Here is a 27,029-nt window from a genome sequence, read left to right as displayed (position 1 = left end):
ATCTCTAAGCTTCTCCCCTTCTCCTAAACCTCTCATCTCTACATCCTGTCTTTGTCATTTCTCTCGATCTTCTTTGTCTCTCCGTCAATCCTCCTTCCTTCTCTCTTTCGTCCCGCCACCCTTTCTCCTTTCTCCCTATCTTTCTTCCCTCTCTCCTCTCTACAGCCTCTCTCTTCCTCATCTTTTCAACCACTCTTCTCCCCATCCCCTTCATCCTCTCTCTCTTTCTTCTGCCTTCCTTCTCCTATATCCATCCATTCTCTCTCTCACCCTCATGTTTAACAAAATGGGTAATAAGTGCCACTTTGTACCCCCCCCTCTCTCTCTCCCTCCCTCCCTCCCTCCCTCCCTCTCTCCCTCTCTCTCTCTCTCTCTCTCTCTCTCTCTCTCTCTCTCTCTCTCTCTCTCTCTCTCTCTCTCTGCTGTCTCTCTCTCTCTCTCTGCTGTCTCTCTCCCTTAGCGGAGGAGTCTGATTAAATAATCATTGGCGGAGTGGCGTGTGTGCAGCCCCCCCCCCCCTCCCCCACTCCTCACCTTGGGGACATATTGTCCCATGTCACCCAAACCTCGGGGACAGACGGCGTCGTGGCGGGGGGGTGGGGGTCTCAGCGGGGGGGCTGAGGAGCTGATGAAACAGTGCTGGGGTAATGAAGGCATGGCCCATGGCTTCCACGGCTGCGCCATATGTTCCACCTCCCCACACACACACAACACACACACACACACACACACACACACACACACACACACACACACACACACACACACACACACACACACACACACACACTCCGCCCACCACACCACCCCCTCATATTCAAACAACTTTTTCATCTTGAGATATACAAATGTGTTTATAAATACTGGTTTATAAATGTAGCATTATATTTTTAAAGAGGGAGCCCGGTATGGTGTCTCACTGTCTCCTGTTTTCCCTCTCTCTCTCTCTCTCTCTCTCTCTCTCTCTCTCTCTCTCTCTCTCTCTCTCTCTCTCTCTCTCTCTCTCTCTCTCCCTCCCACTCTCTCTCTCCCTGTGTAGTCTGGGGTAGCCTGCACAGTGTGACTGGGCTTAAGGAACAGGTTCTGACCCGTCGGTGTTTAATGGGGTACAGGAACAGGAAGTAAAGTGTCTCCACAAATGAGAGGGAAGGCCGAGGCATTTCTTATCCAATCACCATTAACCTGGTTTTGGAATGAGCCAATGTGAGAATAGGCAAGAGGGAAAGCCGGTGGCACTCACTGGCACCTTAAAGAGCTTTGTTCATTCATCTTTATTTTTTTCAGTTCTGAACGATATTTAGATTTATAAATAATCTCCATAAATTATAATTTAGAAATATAAAACCTGAATGTTTAGCTTGCCAAATTATTGAAATACTGTGAGAAATAAATAGTTGAGTATGTTTACACGTTGTGAGGTGAATGTGTGAATGTTTGTTTGTGTGGGTGTTTGTGTGTGTGGGTTTGTGTGTGTATGCGCTTGTGTGTGTATTTGTGTGTGTGTGTGTGTGTGTGTGTGTGTGTGTGTGTGTGTGTGTGTGTGTGTGTGTGTGTGTGTGTGTGTGTGTGTGTGTGTGTATTCGTGTGTGTGTGTTTGTGTGTGTGTGTGTGTGTGTGTGTGTGTGTGTGTGTGTGGGTGTGTGTGTCTGTATGTGTGTGTATGTGTGTGTGTGTGTGTGTGTGTGTGTGTGTGTGTGTGTGTGTGTGTGTGTGTGTGTGTGTGTGTGTGTGTGTGTGTGCGTGCGTGTGTGTGTGTCTTGCTCAAGGTAATGAACCCAAAACAGTGAACATCAAAGGGGCAGAACGTTAAATAATGATAAAGCCTTGATTACAGTCTCATTAGCTTGATTGAATTAACCAAGAACTGAAAGCGTCTCCAATTTTAGTTCCAACTTAGAAAACTTTTGACTTAATCTCATCATCTTGCAAATACAGAAGCTTAACAACCCAAATAAATAACAATTAATATATATATATATATATATGGAATTGATAGCGCTATTGTTGTAATAATGAGTATGTAGTATGTTTTTCATTTATTTTAAATTAAATAAATTACACAATAGCTTTTCTTACATTATGGGATAACATTAAGTAAAATATGAAATCGTTGTCTTTGTGGGTGTGTGCATGCGCGTAAGTGGGTGCTTTTATTTATGCAATAATGTAGGTGTGTGTGTGTTTGTTTGTGTATTTGTATGTGTGTGTGTGTGTGTGTGTGTGTGTGTGTGTGTGTGTGTGTGTGTGTGTGTGTGTGTGTGTGTGTGTGTGTGTGTGTGTGTGTGTGTGTGTGAGAGAGTGAGTGTGTGTGTGTGTGTGTGTGTGTGTGTGTGTGTGTGTGTGTGTGTGTGTGTGTGTGTGTGTGTGTGTGTGTGTGTGTGTGTGTGTGTGTGTGTGTGTACACACAGTCAGGTGTGCGTGTCGCCCAGCAAGGCTGATCAGATTGTGAGTGCATCCCTGGTTCCCTTGGAGATGGCACCTGAGTCGCTGCCTGTGCCAACATCTTCATCGTCACCCGCGGCAACCGCAGCTGCCGGCTCTGGACCGGAGCACGGGGCCAACCTGCGGCCAACTAGGTCAACCCTCACCCACAGACTCTAAACACTGCGTAGTGTCAGAACTGCTCAGACGCGTAGTGGAGGCATTCATTTCAAGTGACTTTACAGTAATTTCATTTTTAGATGTATGGCGTTAAGGAGCAGTTTGGCGTCAGGGCATCTTACTCAGCGATGCCTACCGGTGGATTGATGTGAATATTGGGGTTCGAACCCGGAACCTTTTGGGTGGGAGTTAAACAAAATAATCAGGCAAATTCTCAAATAGGCTTTGCTGTCATGCAACAAGGTGAAAGATTAACTCCGTAAATCTGTCAGTCAGTCAATCAATCAGTCATTCAGTCTGCCAGTCATTTAGTCACTAAGTCAGTCGAGTCAATCATTCAGCCAGCCAGCCAGCGAGTAACTCAGCCAGTCGCCTAGACAGAGAGCACGCCGGCTTAAGCACACTGTTGTCGGGGCGTGTGGATGTTGGGGTCTTGACAGATGATCAGCGTTGGTTATTGTAACCTCCAGGTTCACAGTCAGCTCATTACCCAGAGTGCTTCGGCGCTAATTTAGGGCTTATAAACTGGATGCTAATTAATCACACCGCGCGCGGAAAGCGAAGGCCCGACGCTAGACTGTGAGCGTGCATACAAAGCAGCTGGGAAACAGTGGCCCCGTGGACGCCCGTGCGCGCGGCGGCGGACTCGAGTGTTTCATTTAAAAGACGGCGCGCAGCGCAGCACGCGGCAGGGCTATGCTCGCTTGAGGTTTATTTTGATGTTGAATAAATTAATTAATAGAGAAATAATATTAATGCTGTGTGTGTTAAATATACCAACAGTCCATCTGGAAAAAGGTAAAGGGTCTATTTTGAAAACTGTAGTTAAATTGTATACAAACGTTCATTAATGTGGCGGCATTGGCCTACAGATACTGCTCTCATTATTTTCCTTTATTGTAGGCCTTTGACTGAAAGAGGTTCCTGAAATCACACGCCAGCCTATGAATATCACTTAAATAAATAATAAATCAATAAAGGAGGCCTTGGCTTCATATTTAAGGCCCGCCTAAAAATCATTGAAGGAGATTTTAAAAGCAATTAACAGATATGTTAAGAATATCCTACAGTAGCGCCTATAGGCCTATTGATAATAGGCCTAATTTACCTTTTGAAAAGCCTATAAAGCGTATACATTTATGGATGTATCTGAAATGTTAGGACGACACTCCATCAAAATACCCTCAATAGCTGCAGCCTAATCACTTAGTTAACACTAATAGGCCATTATCAACATTAAATATTATCAACATTAAATAAACAACCGGTGAAACAACGACTGACTTCGGCATAAAATAATAAGGTATACCATTATAAATATATATATATATATATATATATATATATATATATATATATATATATCCTTTACATTTGCGTTTCTCAATAAGATTATCAAAGAGCTCTCACTTTATCTTCGTCGGTCTTCTTTGATTCATAGTAATAGCAATGGCGTCCTCTTGTGGTGGCATCAAAATATAGGAATGAAGTTACCGCGGTATTTGAGATCCTTCCTTGCTTACATCTATACATGTCTCTTTTTTCAGATGCCCTCATTAAAACGACTGCAGTTGCTATTAAATCTTCCAACTAGCTGCACTGTTTTCAATATAAACGTGCCACATTGGCAGTATTCTTCTGTGTGTGTACGTGTGTGTGTGTGTGTGTGTGTGTGTGTGTGTGTGTGTGTGTGTGTGTGTGTGTGTGTGTGTGTGTGTGTGTGTGTGTGTGTGTGTGTGTGTGTGTGTGTGTGTGTGTGTGTGTGTGTGTGTGAGAATGGGTTTACAATGGTATCCTTCCAAAAATACTAATACAAAGTGAAACAAGCTTCATATAAATGGAATATACCATTTTAATATGATGTGCATGTATTTACCTGTATGTCAATTGTGGCACCCATTGCACTCCTGACCATCCATGGAAGAAGGGATCCCCTACACTGCGTTTCTTCTCAAGATTTCTTCCTTGCTGATTCAAGGGAGTTTTTTCTTGCCCGTGTGGGGGCATGGGTAAAGGGGGGTGTCACAAATATTTGGCCTGTTAAGCCCTTTGAGACTGTAATGGTGATTAAGGGCTTTACAAATAAAATTGAATTGAATTGAATTGAATTGGGAAAAAAAACTGCGCTAGTTGGAAGATTTAATAGCAACTAATTGTTATATTTCTTGGCCCTTTTCAAAGGGAATAATAACCCATCGAGAGAGTTGAGGGTTACCCCCTTCTTCCAGCAGAGGGCAGCAAGAGCCATATATATATATATATATATATATATATATATATATATATATATATATATATATATAATAGGCACAATAATAGGCAAGATAATATGCACTGAAAGCTTAGTGCCTTAGCTTCCAGGGTAAAAATATACTTCCATTAGCTCTACATAGAACTTACTCTCAATGAGGTGACTCTATATAGAACTGACACTGTAGCCCTATACCTTTATCAAAGGAAACAGCAAAATACTGCTAAGACTTTCACTTTGTCATTACAGTGACTTGATTGCATTCAACACAAAGCATGCAACACATGAATTCTTTGGGATCAAAGCTGAATACCTTTGGTGTAACAAGGAACACTGAGGCCCAATGGCCCTATTTAATTCTCCTTTGAGGAGAGAAGCAGGCGGACTGGAAATGTCTGTCTGTAACCCATCCACCTTTACTTTTCAAACAGGCATATGGGGAGCAACATGCAAAGCAGGCTGGGGCAGGGGAGGGGAGGGGTGCAACGAGAGAGTTTAGTTTATAAAGGTCTATAAAAACATTATTATTCGCAGTGGCTTATTAACCATGAATGTGTGTGTGTGTGTGTGTGTGTGTGTGTGTGTGTGTGTGTGTGTGTGTGTGTGTGTGTGTGTGTGTGTGTGTGTGTGTGTGTGTGTGGATGTGTGTGTGTGTGTGTGTGTGTGTGTGTGTGTGTGTACATGCTTGTATGTGAAGTCATTAAAGGCCTGTCAAAACGCATAACTCTCAGTTAATCACCACAATATGCACAGATCATAAACACACACAAACACAAGCACAACCTTACACACACACACACACACACACACACACACACACACACACACACACACACACACACACACACACACACACACACACACACACACACACACACACACACATCTTAACCCGATCATACACAAAATTAAACAAACACAGAGACACACACTCCCCTGTGCCTTTTGCGTTGGGCGCGTGGATTCTTTCTCACTTTACAGCAATTCCCCGAAGAGACTTTGGTGCACAAACAACCAGGGAGAGTGAGGTCGGTGCGCCCTCGCTGTAATTAGTGATTTATCCATTCCTACACACCACAGCACTGTTGATTTAGCCAACTCGCCCGCTCCCCCTGGTGTATTGATATCAAAAGACTGGGTGAATAGTTTAATGTGTCAGCCCTGGTGGTGAGAGGGCTTTAATAAGAGTCGTATATACAGCCCCCGCACAGTGAAACACATGCACATGCACAAGCGATAATTGGCTTCTCTTACGCTGTGCCAAACTATGCATAAAATTAAAAGTCGGTTAGGCCTCCCACTGAAACGCCATTGAGAAACGGTTTGTGGAACTGTGTGGGGATTTATTTTATGTATGACGCTATGTATTCTATATTCTCTATATTTTATGATGACAGATATCTAAATACAGGGATGAAAACAAAATGTTTGTCGCTTCAACCTCCAATGCACACAATCATTCACAAACAAACGGCATACACACACAATTGTACACTTGACACACACACACACACACACACACACACACACACACACATACACACGCACACACAGATCATATTACATGTACGCACACAGTTATACTCACAAGTGTGTGTATTTGCTTCGCACAATGTCAGTATTCTATACAGTGGTTTACAGGGTCTGGTTACTTTTCTCTGCAACAAGATGCAGAGCTTATGATTCACAGGTATGCTATGTCCTCATCTCTCCTACTGTCTCTCTCCGTCTCTCTCCCTCTCTCTCTCTTCAGTGTACCAGCCTCACCCTGTTACCATCCATACTCCTTTAACCTCACATCAACCCCAAGAACTCATATCTCTCTCTCTCTCTCTCTCTCTCTCTCTCTCTCTCTCTCTCTCTCTCTCTCTCTCTCTCTCTCTCTCTCTCTCTCTCTCTCTCTCTCTCTCTCTCTCTCTCTCTCTCTCTCTCTCTCTCTCTCCCCCTCTCTCTCCCCCTCTCTCTCTCTCTCTCTCTCTCTCTCCCTCTCTCTCTCTCTCGTTTCTTTTTCAATCAGATGCCAAAAAAAATACTTAGGGTGTTTGATTGGATGATATGATGATGGCATCAAGTCAATATGACAACGACATGGAAGAAATGTATAACATGGTCAAAAAATTGATTTCCACAGGGTACAGTTGTTGATACACAGAAAAGTACCAGTTATCATTTTTATTCATCATTTACTATTTAACATTTACAATTTATGTTACCAAACTACTTACCAATTACCACTCTCTCTTGCACTCTCTCCTCCTCTCATTGTCTCTCTTGCGTTACCTCCATCTACCTCTCTGTGTCGATCGCTCTCTCTCCATCTATCTCTTTCAGGTGCCCTCTCTATCTGTGTGTGTGTGTGTGTGTGTGTGTGTGTGTGTGTGTGTGTGTGTGTGTGTGTGTGTGTGTGTGTGTGTGTGTGTGTGTGTGTGTGTGTGTGTGTGTGTCTTTCTCTCTCTGATGTGCTCTCTCTGACTGTGGATAACAGTGTTATGGATGAGCCAGTAACTCTGGCCTCACACTAAAAACCAATTAGCTATGAGCTCCTGAAAAGCTACAGTTACAATCAGGCGACCAACACACAGAGAAGACCTATCCATATACAATGCCAAGACACTGCTAAAAAACATTTGCGCTAGTTAAGTGTCAATTAAAATCTCACCGACATTGTGGCACAACAAATGAAATAAATCACGGCTAGTATTACTGAAATATTAAAATAGCCTACTTTAAACATTCAAGAGCAACACTGGATCAAAGTAATTTATGTGTGTGTGTGTGTGTATGTGTATGTGTGTGTGTGTGTGTGTGTGTGTGTGTGTGTGTGTGTGTGTGTGTGTGTGTGAGAGTGAGTGTGTGCAAACTATCCCTGTGTCCTGAGATCGCAGTTCACCAGCCACTTATTAACTTCCATGTTCCACAAGCCGCCACGAACTAAACATGACACGATAAAGTCTCCTTTTAAAAACTAAATCACAAACAGCCCTACCGCAGCGTATCATGGCAACAACCAGTCAAAGTGACACTAATGATTCATGTGTGGTGCCACACCAACGCTGAGCTTCATAATTCAGGGGTTTAGGGTTACACTTAATCCACGCAGGGCTAGCTCAGCTCGCAGTATACCTGACTAGCAGAAAAACTGCAACAAACAAACCAGGAAGTACTTTATCTCGTTGGTTTTGCTGGCTTGCTTACCTAGAGCTGTATTTACCCAACCACATCACATCAGGGCCTTATCAGGTGAGCCGAGTTGTGTTGATCTGTCTAGGTGGGCTGAGACACACAGAGAGAGAGAGAGAGAGAGAGAGAGAGAGAGAGAGAGAGAGAGAGAGAGAGAGAGAAAAACGAATTGGGTCCGTTTGGCGACTCAGCTGAATTTCTGGGAGGGAAAAGTCTTCAAATGCATCAGTAAATAATAGGATCAAACTCGGTGGAAAAGTCTTCAACACCACTATATAAATTGAAACTTCATTTGTTTTGTTTCGGCAAGACCACATGTACTGCATTAGTGAATGTCTTTAAACTCCTCCATCCCTGTCAAACTATCACAGAATGACCAGGAAATGAACGCATTGTCACCTGCCAGCTCAGATATAATAATTCACACACTCATTTAGAAGAGACTTGTCTCTATAAATCAATGGTAGAGGAAAAAGTACATCCCCCCATTATGAAATGCAAATTCTAAAGTACTAGAATGGATTTTACTAGAGGCTGTGTGTGATATTAGACGGTGTGCATTTGTGTGTGTGTGTGTGTGTGTGTGTGTGTGTGTGTGTGTGTGTGTGTGTGTGTGTGTGTCCGTGCGTGTGTGTTAGATTTCCCTGAACAGCCTATTATGCCATCTGAGAACTGTAAACAATCAACCCTGTAACAATATTCATTCCTGAATCTGTTATAATCTGGAAGGAAGAATAGACGGTAATGGAAATCCCCCACAAGCAACACTTGCCTTCCTGTTGCCAACTCGTGGTCTCTCAAAAACAAAAAACAAAGAGACTTGTTGTAATGATGAGGTTGTCATGAAAGGTAAGACATGCCCATGTCATTGAGTCTCCATCAGTAACTTTAACCCCCCCGCCCCACATAGGACCCCCCCCCCCCCCCCCCCCCCCCCAGCCAACCTGTCACCAGACGTCAGCATCCATCACAGGGACAAGGACTGGCTTTTCTCCAGTCCCTTTAATCCCACTTTCAAAGACCTCCCTCGGGCCCTTCATCCTTTCCAGGAGAGATGGTTTGCTATCTTCACACTCGACTTCACCCATGTCACCGTTTTTATTGGTGGTAAGCAAATACTTTCAAGGAGAGTCTAGTATACTGTAACCAGAGCATTCTGCGTTGGAAACCCAATGTCCAGAGTCTACCTGGAGGGATGCCTAACACCGCTTTATAAAATGCATCAAATATAACTCACTGGCATCATAACAGGAACCTTTGATAAAGGTGTCAGCAAAATGACACTTTATCGTCAGCAGACAGAATAAGCATTGAAGCTGAATCATTTGTGTGGTGTGCTCAGCACCGCTGTTGACTCATTTGGATGCAAGTGGAGCTTCTGTCCCCTCAAAATGAAAGGGAGTAGTTCTGTTTGCCCATCTCAGCTTAAGAGGGCCACTAGAACCCACATACTCACACACATACACGCACAAATACACACAAAGACACACAAAGACACACAGGCAGGCGTAGACCCATTTGTCCTTCTGGCGTAACGGAGACAGTAAAGTTGAATGGCTAAATGTTGACCCACTTGAAGCTTGTGTCTGTCCTCTGTTAGTGTGTTGGTGGCTGAGGGAGAACTAGAGGAGAGAAAGAGAGAGACAAAGAGGATGAAGAAGGGGCTGCGTGTCCTGACGAGGGATTAGACAGCTGATGGTGAATATGTAACAACTGACCAGCCTGCATTTTCTCACTTCCCGCCATTATGACACACAAAAATAGAATGGCCATCCCTGATGGAGCGCAATAAAGAATGCAGAGGACGCACACAGATTCTAAACACACACACACAGATTCCAAACACACACCCACACAACTGTTTGATTTCAAAGTGACTGAGCTGATGGCTGGCTGTGTGTGTGTGTGTGTGTGTGACGTGTGTGTGTGTGTGACGTGTGTGTGTGTGTGTGTGTGTGTGTGTGTGTGATGTGTGTGTGTGTGTGTGTGTGTGTGTGTGTGTGTGTGTGTGTGTGTGTGTGTGTGTGTGTGTGTGTGTGTGTGTGTGTTGTTAAGGGATGAGTTTGGATGGACTCTCAGGTGAAACGGTGCAGTGAATACTAACATTACTAACAGTGTACAGATCTGTTGTGTCAGCAACACACATTTTGTGCATATCTACTGGAATGTAAATATTTGTTAAATATACATATATATATGTATATTTAACAAATATTTACATTCCAGTAGATATGCCTAAAATCTATATATATAAATCATTGATATATATATACATTTATATACACATATATAAATGTTTTCCGAAATGCTAATTGCTGTTTCCCTTGAGTCCCATTAAAGTTACCCCTTCCTGTCCACATCATAATACACCTGCATATGATGGTTCAGCATGAATAGGATACCTTGTGGTATCATGATCTCATAATGAAAGGGCGATTCCAAGCCAAGTATTACATGGTACGACCAACACCCAGCTCTCTCAGATAACACGGAGCACTTTAGTATACTGACAGTGCAACACACATTTGTATCGGCATTCTCAGAGCAGGTGTTTAAACCCAGGGCTTTACCATTGAATACAGACCATTCATAATGTCATGCACATGTCACATTCTATGGAAAATATCATAGCAAAAAATGAATTAATGATGCTAAATTAAAGGAAATATGGAGAGACAAAGAAGGAGATAGTGAGAGGGATCTAGAGAGGTGAGGAGCTAGAGGGAGAGAGAGAGAAAGAGGAAGAGAGAGAGAGAAAGAGAGGAAGAGAGAAAGAGAGAAAGAGAGAAAGAGAGAAAGAGAGAGAGAGAGAGAGAGAGAGAGAGAGAGAGAGAGAGAGAGAGAGAGAGAGAGAGAGGGGGGAAGCTAGGGATAAACAGAAAAGAAGAGAGAGAGAAGAGAAAGAGGGGCAGATAGAAGAAAGGGAGAGAGAGGGAGTGTGTGAGAAGAGAGTGAGAGAGAAAGAAGGAGAGGAAGAGAGATAAGGAGAGAGAGGAGGTTGAGATAGTGAAAGACGGAGTGAGGGAGAGAGAGAGAGGAATGGCGAGAGAGAGAGAGAGAGCTGGAGCAAAGCACCCACTTCCCTGTGCAGAGAAAGTCCAGCCCACATGTTTGTGATTCAGGGAGAGTGCGCGGCCTGCAGCCCGGCTTCCTGTTGCACGAGGATGCACCTGCTCCGGTCCAGCAGGTCCTGTGCGGCGCGAGGACCCGTCAGCACAGCTGTGCTGCCGGGCACGTCCCAGCTCGTCCCAAACCCCAGCTCCGTCGTCGAGTGAGTCAGAGCTCGTGCAAAACACACAATAACACGTGTAAGGCTCCGTGTTGTTCCGTGTACAGAGTAGCACGAGTGTAGGGGTGTTTTTCTTCCATTGACTATATATTCGACATTTTAGGAGGTGTAGCTCGTATATTTTGTCCACGTGTGCAGAACCTGAGTCTTTGAAGCCTTTGAAAGTCCTGTGTATGTGTTTTGCGTGCACACACCCATGTCTGCATGTGTGTGTTCGGGGCGTGTGCGCGCCAAACACATACACAGGACTTTCATCAACAGGAGGCGAAACCCGCATCATTCTCAATCACAGTATCATCTGCCACAATGGCCGCCCTGGCACCACCACAGTGGAGTATTGTCATGTAATATCACCTTCCTGTTTCTGTGTCATTCATATTTCCCCTCCCTTCAAGCAGTTCCACCCACCTCTCTGGGCAGAACAAAACAACAGGCGCCCGCACCAGAGTGTCGACAAGCAAGACAGAAGAACAAGGGAGAACAATAATAATAACACAGCTGGCTGAAAACCTGACTTCCCCAGAAAATCCCCCTTCGAAAAGCCAAGAGAGATGGATAGCTGCCAAGTCATATATAAAGTATACTTGTATAAACTAAAAAGTAATGTACTGTCTCTTTATATCATTTAGTCATTTAGCATATGTTTTTTTATCAGAAGTGACTGATAGTGAATTTAGCTCCACGTCAGGGCAGGTTGTTAGGTATCTTGATCAAGGGTGCATGCAAACACAGTGGATCAAACCCATGACTTTTAGGGTGACCCTATTCACCACACTATCCTGCATCGTTTAGTACGTGACCATACACATTTCTGGCCTGGTTGGGAGCTGGGAAAAGGGGGGGCGGGGGGGGGGCAGATATTGAAATGTAGGAGGGGGTGTTCTTGGGATAAGATGGGGAGCAGGACAAGGACGTCCTCTGTCTCCGCAGTGGTTTGGCAGGCAGGTGAGGCCCAGAGACAAGCCCCTATTGGAGGTCTCCCCTTTCAGTTTGGTGCTGCCTGTTTCCAAAGCTCTGGAGGTCCCCCACTGCTGCGTATCACTGGCTGCCCAGAGACAAAGCCACTTTGTGGGATGAGGGATAGTTTTCCCTCCCCTTCGGCCACAGCCACAAAGGTGGATTGGTGATAAGGCTTTCGTCTCTTCACTCCGATGGGGCCCGCAGACACTGATGAATGGCAGTCGAGGAAACTGATTTGTTGGATTTTTCAGGTGGATTTACACTCCTTAAAAAATCCATCCTATCATACTTTCATTAACATTTTTGTTTTTTCATGTGGAGAAAGGAGTAACCCTTTGTGAAATTACCTCATATGATCACTCCCTAGTTCATATATTTCTACTGTCCTAGTTGACCTGTTTCAAATCTCCACAACAATGAATAACCTCAAATGACAAATCTGTTTGCTTCGAGCACTGACTGCAAATCCTTGTGTCAACAGGGGACAACAATAAGCACTTGAATGTCCTGTTCCTCTACAAGAAGACCAGGAAATGACCTATAACCTGTTAATTAAGCCACATTCATGTAGCTATCCTGGTGCAAACAATTGCTTAAACAACAATTCCTTGACCATTGCTTGGACATGTATCAGTTAACTACTTAATCTAGCTATTAATCTATGGATCTATGCACCATGAATGAAGGAAACAGATGGGATGAGGGAGTGACTTGCCTCTAATTTATTTTGATTTATGGTTCACATGGCCAAAGGGCACGAACCCATCCACACCCCTCAAAACTCACACACACGCACACGTGCACACACACAGACACACACACACACACACACACACACACACTCTCTCTCTCTCTATCTCTATCTCTCTCCTCATAGAAAAGGTGAGGTTTCCCAGACGTGGGAGTAGTGCTAATGCTGGTCTGTGTCTTGGTAGGAATCCATTGGTTCCGCTCCCAGCGCTGTGGGGGAGAGGACCCGGGCAGGTGATGAGACGCTGCCTCATGACGGCAGAGCACCACCAATCACTACAGTACTTTAGGGGGGTTTAAACTTTCTTACTGCAAGATAACGGTGTGACCTGGGTCACAGGGGAGGGGTTGGACACCTCTGGCTACGGCCTCAAGAAATGAGATGAACCAGGGTCCCTCCAGGTTTGTGTGTGTATGTATGTGTGTATGTGTTTGTGTGTGTGTTGGGGTGGGAGGCGGGGGGGAGAAGGGAAGCCCCAGGCAGCACCTCAGGGTCGTAAAAAGAGCAAGGAAGGCGCAGATAAGGACTTGCTGGGGAGACGTACCCCTGCACCCCCCCCCCCCAAACCAAAACACTGTAACCCCCCCAACCCCAATCTCTCCTCTCTTATCTCTGATTAGTCCTCCCCTTGCATGCACCCCTGCAGGGTCCAACCTCAACACGACCCCCCCCCCCCTCCCCCGTCACAGTAACGAGGGACGGAGAGCCGGACCCTCCTGGCATGCCTCCCCTTCACCCCGCATCGCCATGGCAGTGGAGACAGATAGAGAAGACCAGGACCAGAGCTTGGGAGTGTTAATCATTAGACAGACACCGGTGCCTCATCACCCCCTCCCTCCCTCATCCCCGTCTCTACACTACAGGGCAAAGTCCATTAGACTGATGGACTCTCCACTGCTTTGGAGTCAATAAACTCCCAGACCAGAGAGAGGCCGGGATGGGGAGGGGGGGTCGGGTGGTCGAGGCGCCTCTGTGATTGTTAGTGCTAATATAAGGGCAGACCTGCTGTATGCCCCCAGGGGGGAGGTCTGGTCTGGTCTGGTCTGGTCTGGTCTGGTGACCAGGGTGAACTGTAAAGTAGGAAAGAAGGAAAAGGGACCGCTGAGGGGAAAGGGAATGTTATTGGTTTGTTGAATGAAGTTTCTTTCTTTCTTTTTATTGTGGTGCACTGGTAATATGTGATTTAATATACAATTGACTCCAAGAGTTACATTTTAAGAGGGCCATGGAGATGCATCCAAGAGAGAGAGAGAGAGAGAGAGAGAGAGAGAGAGAGAGAGAGAGAGAGAGAGAGAGAGAGAGAGAGAGAGAGAGAGAGAGAGCATAAATAGTTAGGGAGGAACTGAGAGACTCAGTGAGATTCAGTGGTGGATTTAGTGAGGGCAAGGGTATGAAAGAGAGCGAGAGATTAAGTGAGAGCAAGAGAGGAGAAGGAGCGGGAGACGGGGAGAGAGAGACCCTCCCGAGAGGGGGGAGGTCACGAGGGATACATTAAGTGAGAGCAAAAGAGAAAGAGTGAGCGAGAGACATCCAGAGATAGGGAGAGAGAGAGAGTGAGCAATAGAGTGAGGGAAATAGAGAGACACAGAGACTCAGAGCGATAGGTAAAGAGCGTGAGCAATCGATTATGAGGAAGACATAGAGAGAGCCTGGGAGAAATAGAGTGCGAGAGAGATTGACACTCAGAGAGAGAATCAGTGAGACAATCCCCCCCCCCCTCCAGCTCTCACAGTTCACTGCTCATCCTGATTCTCCCCCAGCAGTCCCCTGTGATAGGCCCCGGCTCTAAGGCCCTACCCTGGCTTAATCCCCCCACGCCCAAACGGGACCACAGACACATTTCACAGGCTTATGCCTCACAATGCCCGCACTGGGCCACCAGACACTGCTTTGTGAAGCCTATTTGTATAGAGTGTGTATGAGGTCCGGGCGAAACACAGGGGGAGCAACAGGCTGTGTGTGTGTGTGTGTGTGTGTGTGTGTGTGTGTGTGTGTGTGTGTGTGTGTGTGTGTGTGTGTGTGTGTGTGTGGGGTATCTGGGTAGATGACTCTCACATTCTCTCTCTTTCATTTTAACCTTGACCTTTGCCCGATCCTGCACACACACTCCCACTGACAGAAACACACACAGGTCCAAGTTCTCCACACAGCTGTTTTCTGTGGGCGCTTGACAGAGGTGGAGGAGTGATCATCACCTCTACAATGTGTCTTTCACAAAGCCTCTGCATTGGAATGTCACCGGGAACACTGGCTACCATAGTCTCTCCGTCTCACACACACACACACACACACACACACACACACACACACACACACACACACACACACACACACACACACACACACACACACACACACACACACACACACACACACACACACAATCATCCAGACACACAGCAAACGGCGGTTTCAATATATTGCATAAATAATAGCATGATACCGTTTGGTGGCAGGAGGTTTATTGCATAAGAGAGAAGTTTCCCAGGCTAGAAAACCCTAGCAAGATCTAAAAATGCCAGAATGTAAATGTGAGACATGATACTGCCATAGAACCAACAATGATCTCAACTTGTCTGATCCGAACAAATATTAAGCTAACAAAACAAGTTTATTTTCGGTCCGTTAAATTCATTCAAGTCTTTCCCTTGCTGCCTAACCAGTGTGTGTGTGTGTGTGTGTGTGTGTGTGTGTGTGTGTGTGTGTGTGTGTGTGTGTGTGTGTGTGTGTGTGTGTGTGTGTGTGTGTGTGTGTGTGTGTGTGTGTGTGTGTGTGAGAGAGAGCGTGTGTCTCTCTCTCTCTCTGCTTTGACTTTAACTTTCTTACCCACAGTCACCCTCTGCTTTAGCTATCTTTGCCAGTCTCTCTATCATCAGTCTATCAGTTTCTCTCCTCCATATCTTCTTTACCTTCCTCAGCCACTCTCTGCTTCCAGCACATTACAGAAACACAACCACTCACAGACAAAAGAGAAAGAGTGAGTACACTTCTACAGATTCTTCACTCCCTCCCTCCCTCTCTCTCTCTCTCTCTCTCTCTCCCCTCCTCCTTCTCGTCCTCCCACCTCTCTCTCTCCCTTTGCAGGTGGCCCCGTTCTTTGCTCTTAACGGTGTTGGGGCGGGCGAGGTAGGAATTCACATGTAAATAGGCCACTGGCTCTCTCAAGGAGAGCAGCGAGGAGAAAATTAATCTAGTGAGGATAACCCTGCATAATAGAGAAGCCTTGGGGCATCGTGCACAGAGAGACGTCCCCTCCCTGTTTGGATACATGACCCCAGAGCTCAGCATGAGGTCCCTCAGCCTGGGTTCTTGTTAAGAAAATACATACAGTGCCGTACACCGTGTACGGCACAGTCACACGGTTTAGCACAAGCACAGTCCCAGATAGCTTAGCGATAAAAAGTATTTCTCCTTGTATTTACTTCAATCTATATTCTAATCGATAAGTATTTTGAGACTTCATTGTGTCAAAGCATTCTAACTACTGTTTTCGTTTTTACTATTTAGTCATCAAGCAGAAACCTTTATGTCAAATGACCAAAGCCTTTAAGCAACCCCACATTCATGGTTCAGGATGCCTATAGGTAGACTGTGGTGTCTGTGGACAACGTTCTCTTTGGAAGTCAAATACCTATATCTCTACCCCACCCCCATCTTTGGGAGTGTTCCAAAATGCAAAAGTTACACCAGATATATACGCCCTGCCATGCTGAAGCGACAGCAGGCACCAATTTCATGGACCCTCACTGGACATGGGTGCTCAGTCATGGTACTCTGGAATTATTGATCTCGACATGGGAGCATGTTTTAAATCTAGAGATCAAAGGAGAACTCGTATTGACCTCAGAGGGCATTCAAAAACCTACATACCAACACACAGATTCTTGCAGATCCAGAAGCTGTGGTTGCTTAACAAAACTAACTTTTACAAGAATGCAACAGAGGATTTGAGGTTTTAAACCTTTCATTTTCTTTTACTATATATATTTATATATATAAAACACTTGTGGATATGCTTTTATCCGTAGCGTCTCACAATACAGTGAGTTAAACAAACAATAGGCAGCATGGACGCCCCCAGTGGGAATGGAACCCCAGACCCAGCACTGCCTTGCTCTACCATTTAAAGAACACTGTGGAATGCCAGAACCTCAATATTCAGATTCTGCGCAAGAGATCCTTTGCATTCTACTTCTGCCTCTCTGACAGAGTGTCCTACATGTCCCCTTGTATACCTCAGATTGCGCTGGCTAAAGCAGCATTGCTATGGTAACTGGGTTAATGGAGGGCCCCTGAGGAGGCCTGTGGAGGGGGTCATTCACTCTAACCCACCGGGGAGGAGTGTACCAAATACAGCAGGTACTGAAGCTCAACCAGTTATGGATTTGCAGAAACAGTGGCCCTCGTAACTTCCACAGGAAGTTGGCCATAAACCCACACAGACGAGCCGCGGTCCTTATGGCACCTAAGACTGTTTTGTTTGGGTTTGTATAGTCAGCAGAATGAGAGCGGTGGGAAGGGAAGCCAGTGAGCAGCAGGTAGGCCTGCTCACAGAGATCAGACGCTAGCGGTCGGGACCTGGGAGGGAAAAAAAACCTGGGAAAGCCGGACGAGTCTTGTGACTCCGATTATCCCGCACCAGTAAACACTCACAAGGTGCCAACTCACACAGCACACACTGAGAACACATGCACACAGGAGATACATTGCAGACAAAACAAGTGTGTGTGTGTGTGTGTGTGTGTGTGTGTGTGTGTGTGTGTGTGTGTGTGTGTGTGTGTGTGTGTGTGTGTGAATCTGTGCCAGGTTCCACTTTGGCAAACATTAGTCATCTTGTCAACACTATTAGAAGCATACCTTTAATAGTGTTGGCTTTAACCGGTTTATCAACAGTGTTTCACTTGTCTCTCCGAGACAAGGTAAATGCTGTCTGTACCAAATGAAGCCCAACCCTGGTTAAAGTCCGGTCTAAAATTACATCAAATTAAGTGTTAATTGCCACGCTGAGTCATGCGGTGAATTATCCAAAAGAAACTTATGTCCGGCTCCTTGTTATCCCATAAAACGTGCTAATGACGGCCACATGTATATAGCAACATGACTGACATGCCAGGGAGGACCCAGTATAGCTAAATGGTCGCAGCACGCGGCTATTTAAGTCCAAGCAGCTGCATTGTCGGAATCTCTGAACTCTTTCCGTGGAATGGGAGATGGAGAGGGAGAGATGGATAGAGAGTGAGAAGAGAGATAGGGAGATGGAGAAAGAGAGACTGATCGCTAACAAGTACTAAATACTCGTTCACCTTGCTAAAGAAATACACAATATACCCTCTATCCTGCCAGTGTCTTCACACATCTTGGAGGACTGAGTAACTAGCCATTAGCTTCTTCATGCAGTGCTACAGTAGGCTATACATTACAGTCACTAGTGCATGTCAGGGTATTTAATCAAACCGTGATAAATTCTAACAAATTAAAATAACGTGTTGGCAAGAGATTTTCTATGAAGAAGGTTAAGATTTGATTTTAAGGAATGGTTCATCATAACCCCATCCTGGTTCCCTGAGCTTTTCAGTAAACATTTCACTAACTTGCATCAGTCTCCACGCTCTAAATATAGCACTCACAGCAGAACAGCTGGTCGGTTAAATCAGTGATGAATGAATGACGACTGAATTGAACAAATTACTTGATTCCATCTAGGCCTTGGAAAAATCTAATTTTCCCATTTTGGACTTTAGCAGATAAATCTGAATTCTTTCAAGCTGCGTTGGTCACCAAAGTACTTGACGGCACCTGCTACTTTATACCAAGAGAGCCTTAAAAGTAATATCACACCGTTAGGGAGATTGCTCTTAATAGATTTTATTTCAGAAAAGATGATGCATAAATTAATCTACCTGATGGCAGTGTGGCCAATGAAGATCCAACTATACACACTAGCATCTCGCAGGAGCCTACAAGCCTGAATGTTAAACTCTGACATGAAATGCTCGTTTTTTTTTTAAACAGTGAAACACTATGGGATAGTGTAAAGTGCTTTTTGACAATTGGACAAGGTAAACAATGTATTGCGGCAGCAGGTAAACTAATGTCATGTTGCAACACTTATAAAGAGTAAAGTACAACAAAAAAAAAAAACTATACAATGATTTTAAACAAAGAAAAGTAACACAAGATCCACATTGAAAGGGGTGTGTTTGGGATATTGGATTCCTCTAGTGTTCACAGTTTGTTCGCCAGGAGCAAGGGGGGGGGGGGGGGGGGGGGGGGGTGAACAAAATGGCCACTTGCCTCTGCCTGTTCGGTGCATCAAGGTCCACATCTTCATGACTGTTCTACACCCATCTCAAGAATCTTTTACATCACTTTTGGTCACGTTTTCAGAATAGCCATTCAATTAATCCTTCGTACATCGTCCGCAAATTCTTTCTCCGTCCCAACCACTCTGGCCCTTACAACCTCTGGAGCCTCACGCTCCGAACCCTTGGAACATTTCAACATCCTTCCTTTTCAAAAACATCATCATCCTCATCATCATCATCCAACTGTTTTCCTCAAGAGTCACTTTCCTGGTCAGCAGCTATCCCAGCATTGGGGATCAGGGTGGTGTGTGTGTGTGTGGGGGGGACGGGGGTAAGTAGTAGAGCTCAAATCTGAACTGATAAAACTCAGCACGTTCAACATATACTGTAGCGGAAACAGATCCACGCAGCCGAGGCAAGGATACATCCCGGGTCCTTCACATTGATCAACATATCTCACGCTTTACTTTAGAGACATATACATGATCGGTTCTTCCTTTAAAAGTCCTGTTTTTCTTTCCCAATAAGTGACTCCGGGATCACCTCTTCCTCCTCTGCTGCTGCAGCTGCTGCTGGGCCTTGCGGCGCTTCAGGATCATGTCGTGGATCTTCTCCATGCCCTCCCGCAGGCCGTCCCCAGTGATGGCGCAGGCGGGCTGCAGGTGCCACGGCGTGCCGGGCCCCAGCTCCTTCAGCGCCAGGCCCCGCTCCATCTCGGCCAGCGTCAGGGAGTTCCTCAGGTCCTGCTTGTTGGCGACCACCAGCACGGGCACGCCCAGGTTCTCCATGGTCTTGGCGATGCGGTGCAGCTCCGTCTTGGCCTCCTCCAGCCGCTCGCCGTCCACCGAGTCCACCACGAACACGATGCCGTCGGCGCCCCGAGTGTACGACTTCCACAGCGGCCGCAGCTTCTCCTGGCCGCCCACGTCCCAGAAGTGGAAGGTGGCCGCGGTACGGTGCCCCCCCAGGGACAGCTTCACCTTCTCGGCGTTGAAGCCCCGGGTGGGCACGGTGTTGACGAACTCGTTGAAGCGCAGCCGGTACAGCGTGGTGGTTTTGCCGGCAGAGTCCAGGCCCAGGATGGCCATGTGAAAGGACTGGAAGAAGGGGACGGAGGGCAGGAAACCGGGTTGTTCTGAGAATCCATTCCCCATGATTTTGTTTTCATGAGGAAGGGATTGTTTTAGTTTATTCCGATCAGTAGGTTATCCTCGGGTTAGGTTTGTATTCCCTCCGAACAAAGTGAATCAATGGCAGCAGGTAGGCCTACCTGTAAACGTCACATGGGTTATTATGAGTCACTTCCTGGAGGTTTATTTACACAGCGAGATATGCAGGGGCACGGAGGTCATGGCACTGGCCCACATACCAACGCACTATTTTATTATCCATTTCTAACCTCACCTATAAAATATAACATTTAAAGAGATACTAGGCTACCTTTAACCCTACGAGGAAATGACAGGTGTTTAATTATTGCCCAATCAAATGACGTTGCGTGTTGCGTAACCTTAAGCGACTTTATGCCTTTTTTTTCCGGACTATGTCTTAACTGGAAGGCCAGATCATATATGCCAACATCGTAAAGAAATGTTAGGTTGAGATCCCCCAGCACCAAAGGGGACAAATCGTCTCCTCTGTCCCGCAACAACCAGGTTTAAACCCACAGCAGCGCGGTTATGTCCTCCTCTCACGGGGCATGTTCTGGTGGAGAGTCGCTGCGTGGTTGAAACAACCAAGCGGGCAACACGGTCGTCAATCCCGGGTCTTTTGGAAACCACACAGCCCCCAGTTGCCTGCTCCATCCATATTTACCATCAAACATCGATAGATATCATTTGATGTGGGAGGGCTGATGTTACTGATTCTCCAAACTTTAAAGAGCATTACCTTATCGGAGTTTGGTTTCTCCTTCATTGACATGTGACGAACGGAAATGCACCGAGGCGCAATGGTTGCGATAATAAAAGATACCGAGCATGAAAGTTAAATGAACGACATTTAAAGTAGAAACTTACCGCTGGTAGAAGGCGGGTGGACAGCGTGTGTGAGAGCTGTTTGCCTGTTCGGTCGTTCTAGCAACCCGCCGTACTATGTCAGGCCCGCGAGCGCCGCCCAACGCCGTCCTGTGTTTACCTTCAAACTGATTGGTCAGACAAATGCCCTCCCTGGACGAAGCGGGGGATTCATTACTCCATTCTTTTTTTATAAATCTGTTCAGCGATATAAATTATTCATGTTGGATAAATGATCTGTAGGCATAAATACATTATTATTATGTTTATACTTTTTATATATAATTGGACCTACTGTGTTTTAATTTCAAGAATTTTTGAATGATCGAAGGCCTGTTAATTACTCTCTTCATGGACTGACACCAAATTTATAACAAAGATTTAATTTAGCAGGTGAACATAGGCCTATAAGAAGCAAAACACATAAAAATGCTGTGATTGCAGAAAACGGTGTCATTAATTATTCACCTTCTATTTTAGCCTACAGCCATGGCGTACGACAGTGTTTGCCTAAGCGTTGCGTTAGCAGAAGTATTTCAGTTATGCTGGACCATATGCTAGCTGGCCATGCTTGGGATGCTTAGGGAGCGGCAACCGGACAGTTGTCAGGGGATCCCCGTGGGCCCAAGATCTTACGACGATGGCACGTTGATCTCCACAGTGACCTTCTCCCATGCAGGAGAAAGACTTTGCTTGATGATGCTGCTTTATATAATTGAATACCACGATTTCCCTCATTAAATTTCAGAAAACAGACACAATTACTGAGGTATTTTATTCAATGTATTATTTAATATATTTAAGTAGGTCAGGGTGGTATTGATACAGACTATTTTGTTACCCAGTCTCCAGTCAAATAGTCACATTGATTTGAAATAAAGGCTGGGAACAAGTTTCCTTATAAGATATCACTGCAGTGAACCTCAACAATGTTATTTATATGTTCATATTTATATGTATATGCAATTGCTGTATATTTAAACATATTGGCTAGTGCCATTTCAGAGATATATTTATTATATTCAGAAGGATTAAGTTTGATTCCATTTATTATTCCATCCATCAAAGACATCCATCATAAAACATTCACAGTTGAGTTTTACTGTTTGCCGGTGTGAATGTAAAATCTTTGACAACATTTCCGTTATAAAACAATATTTTAATGTTTAATTCACATGGAACTTCCATTCCTCCAACGTCTCTCACTCCGACCATGCCATCTTTTGCAGAGGGGTGTAGAGCTGCCACACCACCATGTAAGTCCCACTCACTCTCTCCCGGCCGCCAGCTTCACCTCCACAGAGTGGTCCCCCTTTGAGCCCCCCATGCAGGGGGGACTCTTGGCCACGGAGGGGTTACTGCCCCACTGGGCGGGGGTCTTGGCCTGGATGGCCAGTGCGTGCACACAGCTGCTCAGCTCCTCGCGCAGCGCCTCATTCACCAGGCGGTGGCGCTGTATCAGAGAGAGGCCGTCAAAGCTTGCGCTCACCACCAACACGCGGAAGTGGGACTCGGAGCCCGGCGGCACGGCGTGCATGTGGCTCTCGTTGTGGACTTCTAGGTGCACTGGCACAAGGGCACCGGTCAGCTTGGTTCTGATCGCCGTCTCCACAGGCCGACCCCCGGAGCCGGGGTCCATATGAGCGGTGGAGTGGGCCAGGGGGCGAGTTAAGGCGGGTAGGGTGGCGGAGACGGGCCGGGCACAGAGAAGTATGCGGGCCAACATCAGAATAGGTGCCGGGACACCACTAATGATGGGAGAAACAGAGGCTGACTCCCAACACGGGTTACCTGTAGATACATAGTTGGATGTGTGGAAAAAGGTGTTGGAGGCAAGACATTGAAACTCAGAAGTTAAAATGAAGCGTTCCTACACATTAACTTTTCAGTATTTAAAGTGAAAGTTCAAAGCTGTACAATTGATAACAAATACCCCCACCTAGTGGGGAATGTTGTCAGTATACCTAAGACCATGGACCTATAAATTACGTGTTATGACGGACAAGAACAAATTTATAGCCTCATGGTAAATATTAAATTAGATCTTTTGATATACATTTTAAAATAGCAATACTTAATGACCAGTCCTAGTCAAGGTTTTACAAAAATCCTTGTTTGTAACGTATGAGCAACTTTCTGTGTCTGAAAAGGTGCAGCCTTATTTACAAAAAGTTGCTCATAAATTACGTTGATTTTTATGGAAGCGAAGCTGTCCTTAGAGGTAGAATATAAGTGATTTTATCTACATTAAATACAAGCCGTTAAGAACGACGCTGAAGTTGGCATCCGATTCGCAGCATCCGATTCAGCAGCTGGTCCACTTTAAATCGGTCCTGATTGAACACCACTACACCTACACTCGGCAAATCTGGACTAAATTATCACAGTGAGACTATACATTATAATAAACATAGTTTCAGATTTGTGAAACCTTTACCCTATTTGTGAAAATGCAATAAAGGCACATTTTAATGCTTTTTATGGGTCCAGACCGCATTAGAACTGATCCTGATTAAAAACGACTACACCTAGACTCTTCAAATCTGGACTAAATTATCACAGTGAGGCTATACATTATGTAAAACATAGTTTCAGATTTGTGAAACCTTTAACCTATTTGTGAAAATGCAATGCGGTCTGGACCCCTAAAAAGCATTCAAATAAGCCTGTATTGCATTTTCACAAATAGGGTAAAGGTTTCACAAATCTGAAACTATGTTTTACATAATGTATAGCCTCACTGTGATAATGTAGTCCAGATTTGAAGAGTCTAGGTGTAGTGGTTTTCAATCAGGACCGATTTGAAGATTCTAAGTGGTTTTCAAGCCGAATCGGATGCTGCGAATCGGATGCCAACTTCAACTATTTTTTGTGAAGGGCTCTCCATGGACGGAACTGCAACCAAGGACGCAGTATTGCGAACATAATCTAACGTTGAATATATCTTAAAACACGTTTCCCCAATGGAAAATTACAGTCATACAAATCTTGATTTTCGAATGTTGATATGAATCGTTGTACGTGTCCTATGTGTACATATGTGTACGTTTTACGTAGTTATGGATGTTCATTTACTCACCCTTTAGAATTGAATGCTAGCTGTTGTCAATAGACATGCTCAACGGATGTTGCGTCATGCTATGCCGGAAATGCGTACTTCTGGTACTTGTAGTCCAAAATGCGTCATCCGTTGCGACTTCATACTATTATGCTTATAATGCGACGAAAGATTTAAATTATTCTTTATTTCTGGAGAAAATAATGACAAATGACAAACACATTTTGATTTTAGAGTTATTTTTATTCATGGTCTTTTGTTATTCATTGCAGATCTAACGGGTCAGTTGCCCAACAGCAACTCCCCCACCAAAACCCAACAAATAAAATATATGAAAAAAAACTCACACACCTTAGAACAGAATTGACATCGTAACATTTAGCTTAACTATTATCATAACCTGTATTTAACATGTATTTACTCATTATTCATTCTCATTTACAAAATACACAAAATCAAAGACAACATACAGTATTGTTCATTTACACTTCTTATTTAATGTAACCTTTTATATTTATGCTTTCACAAAGAGAATCTATGCATACATACAAACAACTACAGTTTCTACAGCACAGTACAATGAAGATTGTGATAAATTCTTTTTAATATTGAGTTAATGGCATTGCAGTCTTATCGACAGCTTCAGGACCTAGATTTAGCTTTAGAGAGAACACATGAATGTGAGCCATTCAGCCTGTTTTGTAGAGCCAACAGTCAGCGTTTCCATGGACTTGGCTAGAATAATAATGTGCTTTTCAGGGAGAGAAAATAGACAAATATCCCAACACACTTATTGCTTTGTTAACTTTTTGCACTCAAAATTGACTGTTGCTTAGGCAACAATAATTTAATAATACAAAATAACCCTGTAACAGAAGCTAGGATATGTATATACTACATACAAACTGGAATTGAACGGAGAATCCAACAGAATAACAGATTTGCTGTAATAGTTTGCGTTTTCATGGCGATCTCGCGTTCAACTACGCGGTAATTACATTGACGTGGTTATTTCTTTTTTTATTTCAAGGGGAACAGAGGACGTACGGTGAGATAAAACACATAATAACGGTATTCAAACATTGACTTTTTGTTGTTCTGATTACGTAGAATTCTTAATTTCTAGGCCATTAATGTGCTGAAACTGTCTGACCATTAAAGTTATTTTTGTCACTTTAAGACTCTTATTCACGATACATTACCGAGGGATCCAAGAACACAGGGCGTCATCTTATTACTTATAACCTTTTGATTTTATTTACATATATTTATATCTATATCAGAGATCTGACGGATTGACACAAAGAAATATTTGGCAATAATTTACGGTGCTTTCCTCACGCTCACAAATGAGTCACATGATGGTCACAGATGTCCAGTTTGTTTGAAAACATATATTGTGGGATGTTATATGGGGGGGGGGATTCATCCATGTCCTCGGAACGCCTATGTTCACAACTGCATTTGTGTTGGTGATCGGATTATTTGGTTGTGTGTTTAGTCTATGTGCTCGCTCTTTTTAAAACGCCAGCTGGACAAGCGACCTATCTTGTGTCTCGAAGCACTGAAGACATCGGTTAGCGGGGTTGTACATCAGAGTACACATAGTGCAGTGGGTTGTCTTTTCCTTTTTTTTTTACCTGTCTCAAGTCTACATATGGCTGCTATCCTACAAAATGGCAGTTGGACAAAATAATAATCCTAGTTTTCTTTGATCTAACCTGATTTGATTTTTGATTGGATCTGATTTGTGACAGAGTTTATTTTCCCACGCAAATGTGAACATATCTGGTTTTGGTGATTTGTACCCATTGAGTGGAAATGGATCCATGGTTCTGTGCCATTTTTGGGGTTCAAATTGAGAACCTGGCAGTGGGCTTCCCACCATTATTCCTGTGTGTGATCTTCTCTGTGAAGTTATAATTGTCTTGAATAGAGCTAAATTAATAGCTGTTTCGCTCAGCTTCAACTCCCAACCCATCTCTGTATGTGTAAACCGTGTTACTTTTTGAGCTGTGCCCTGCAAAAATAAATAATAAATAAATAAATAGAAAAGGAAATTCTGGTTTTCTACTTTGGGCACAATGACTTAGATCAAACTTGATGGTAAACTACCATTTATACTTTCATTTAAAGTTTGATAAAAAAAGATTAATGTATCCCTAGAGCAACAAATCAACTTTTAAACATAGCTAAAATCGCGCCAGTTTAGATAGTTTGATTGTTAGTGAGGACTGTAGTCAAGTTAAAATGCCAGCCTAGCATTTAAAAAGTCCAATGACACAATGAGAGGTTCAACCTTCCACAAGAGAGATGTCTACATCTCAACATTGCTATAAAATAATTAATCTTCATTTTTTAGGCACCTGCCATTTACAATAAAACCATTCACACATGAAGTTAAACCTTGACGTTTCCACTCAATTATACAGATGAGAACGATCCCTTTATTGTATCTTCTCTGGACTGGAAGGGAGCTGTTATTTTCAACACACACGTTTATATATTTCTATCTGGATATTTGTTTGGCTATATTTATATCTATAATCATCTATAATATAATGATGAAACACATTCTTTCCGAGACCATTCAGTTATTAGTTAATCGGTTCTTTATGA

The 27,029-nt window shown here is 44.2% G+C and overlaps 2 protein-coding genes across 2 annotated transcripts; both read right to left on the bottom strand.

The window, feature by feature from the left end:
- Nucleotides 1-18,239: 18,239 nt before the first annotated feature.
- Nucleotides 18,240-21,459, bottom strand: arl4aa (ADP-ribosylation factor-like 4aa). Its single transcript, XM_056602610.1, has 2 exons — nt 21,356-21,459; nt 18,240-20,607 (listed from the first exon to the last, which is right to left on the bottom strand). The coding sequence occupies exon 2, from the start codon at nt 20,489-20,491 to the stop codon at nt 19,877-19,879; it is 615 nt and encodes a 204-aa protein (XP_056458585.1). The 5' UTR covers nt 20,492-20,607; nt 21,356-21,459; the 3' UTR covers nt 18,240-19,876.
- Nucleotides 21,460-22,124: 665 nt separating this feature from the next.
- On the bottom strand, nt 22,125-24,515 carry bola1 (bolA family member 1). Its single transcript, XM_056602611.1, has 2 exons — nt 24,432-24,515; nt 22,125-23,143 (listed from the first exon to the last, which is right to left on the bottom strand). The coding sequence occupies exon 2, from the start codon at nt 23,076-23,078 to the stop codon at nt 22,620-22,622; it is 459 nt and encodes a 152-aa protein (XP_056458586.1). The 5' UTR covers nt 23,079-23,143; nt 24,432-24,515; the 3' UTR covers nt 22,125-22,619.
- Nucleotides 24,516-27,029: the final 2,514 nt, after the last annotated feature.

Source organism: Gadus chalcogrammus, chromosome 11 (genome assembly GCF_026213295.1).
Source record: "Gadus chalcogrammus isolate NIFS_2021 chromosome 11, NIFS_Gcha_1.0, whole genome shotgun sequence".
NCBI lineage: Eukaryota > Metazoa > Chordata > Actinopteri > Gadiformes > Gadidae > Gadus > Gadus chalcogrammus.
This window is presented reverse-complemented; position numbering and strand designations above follow the sequence as displayed.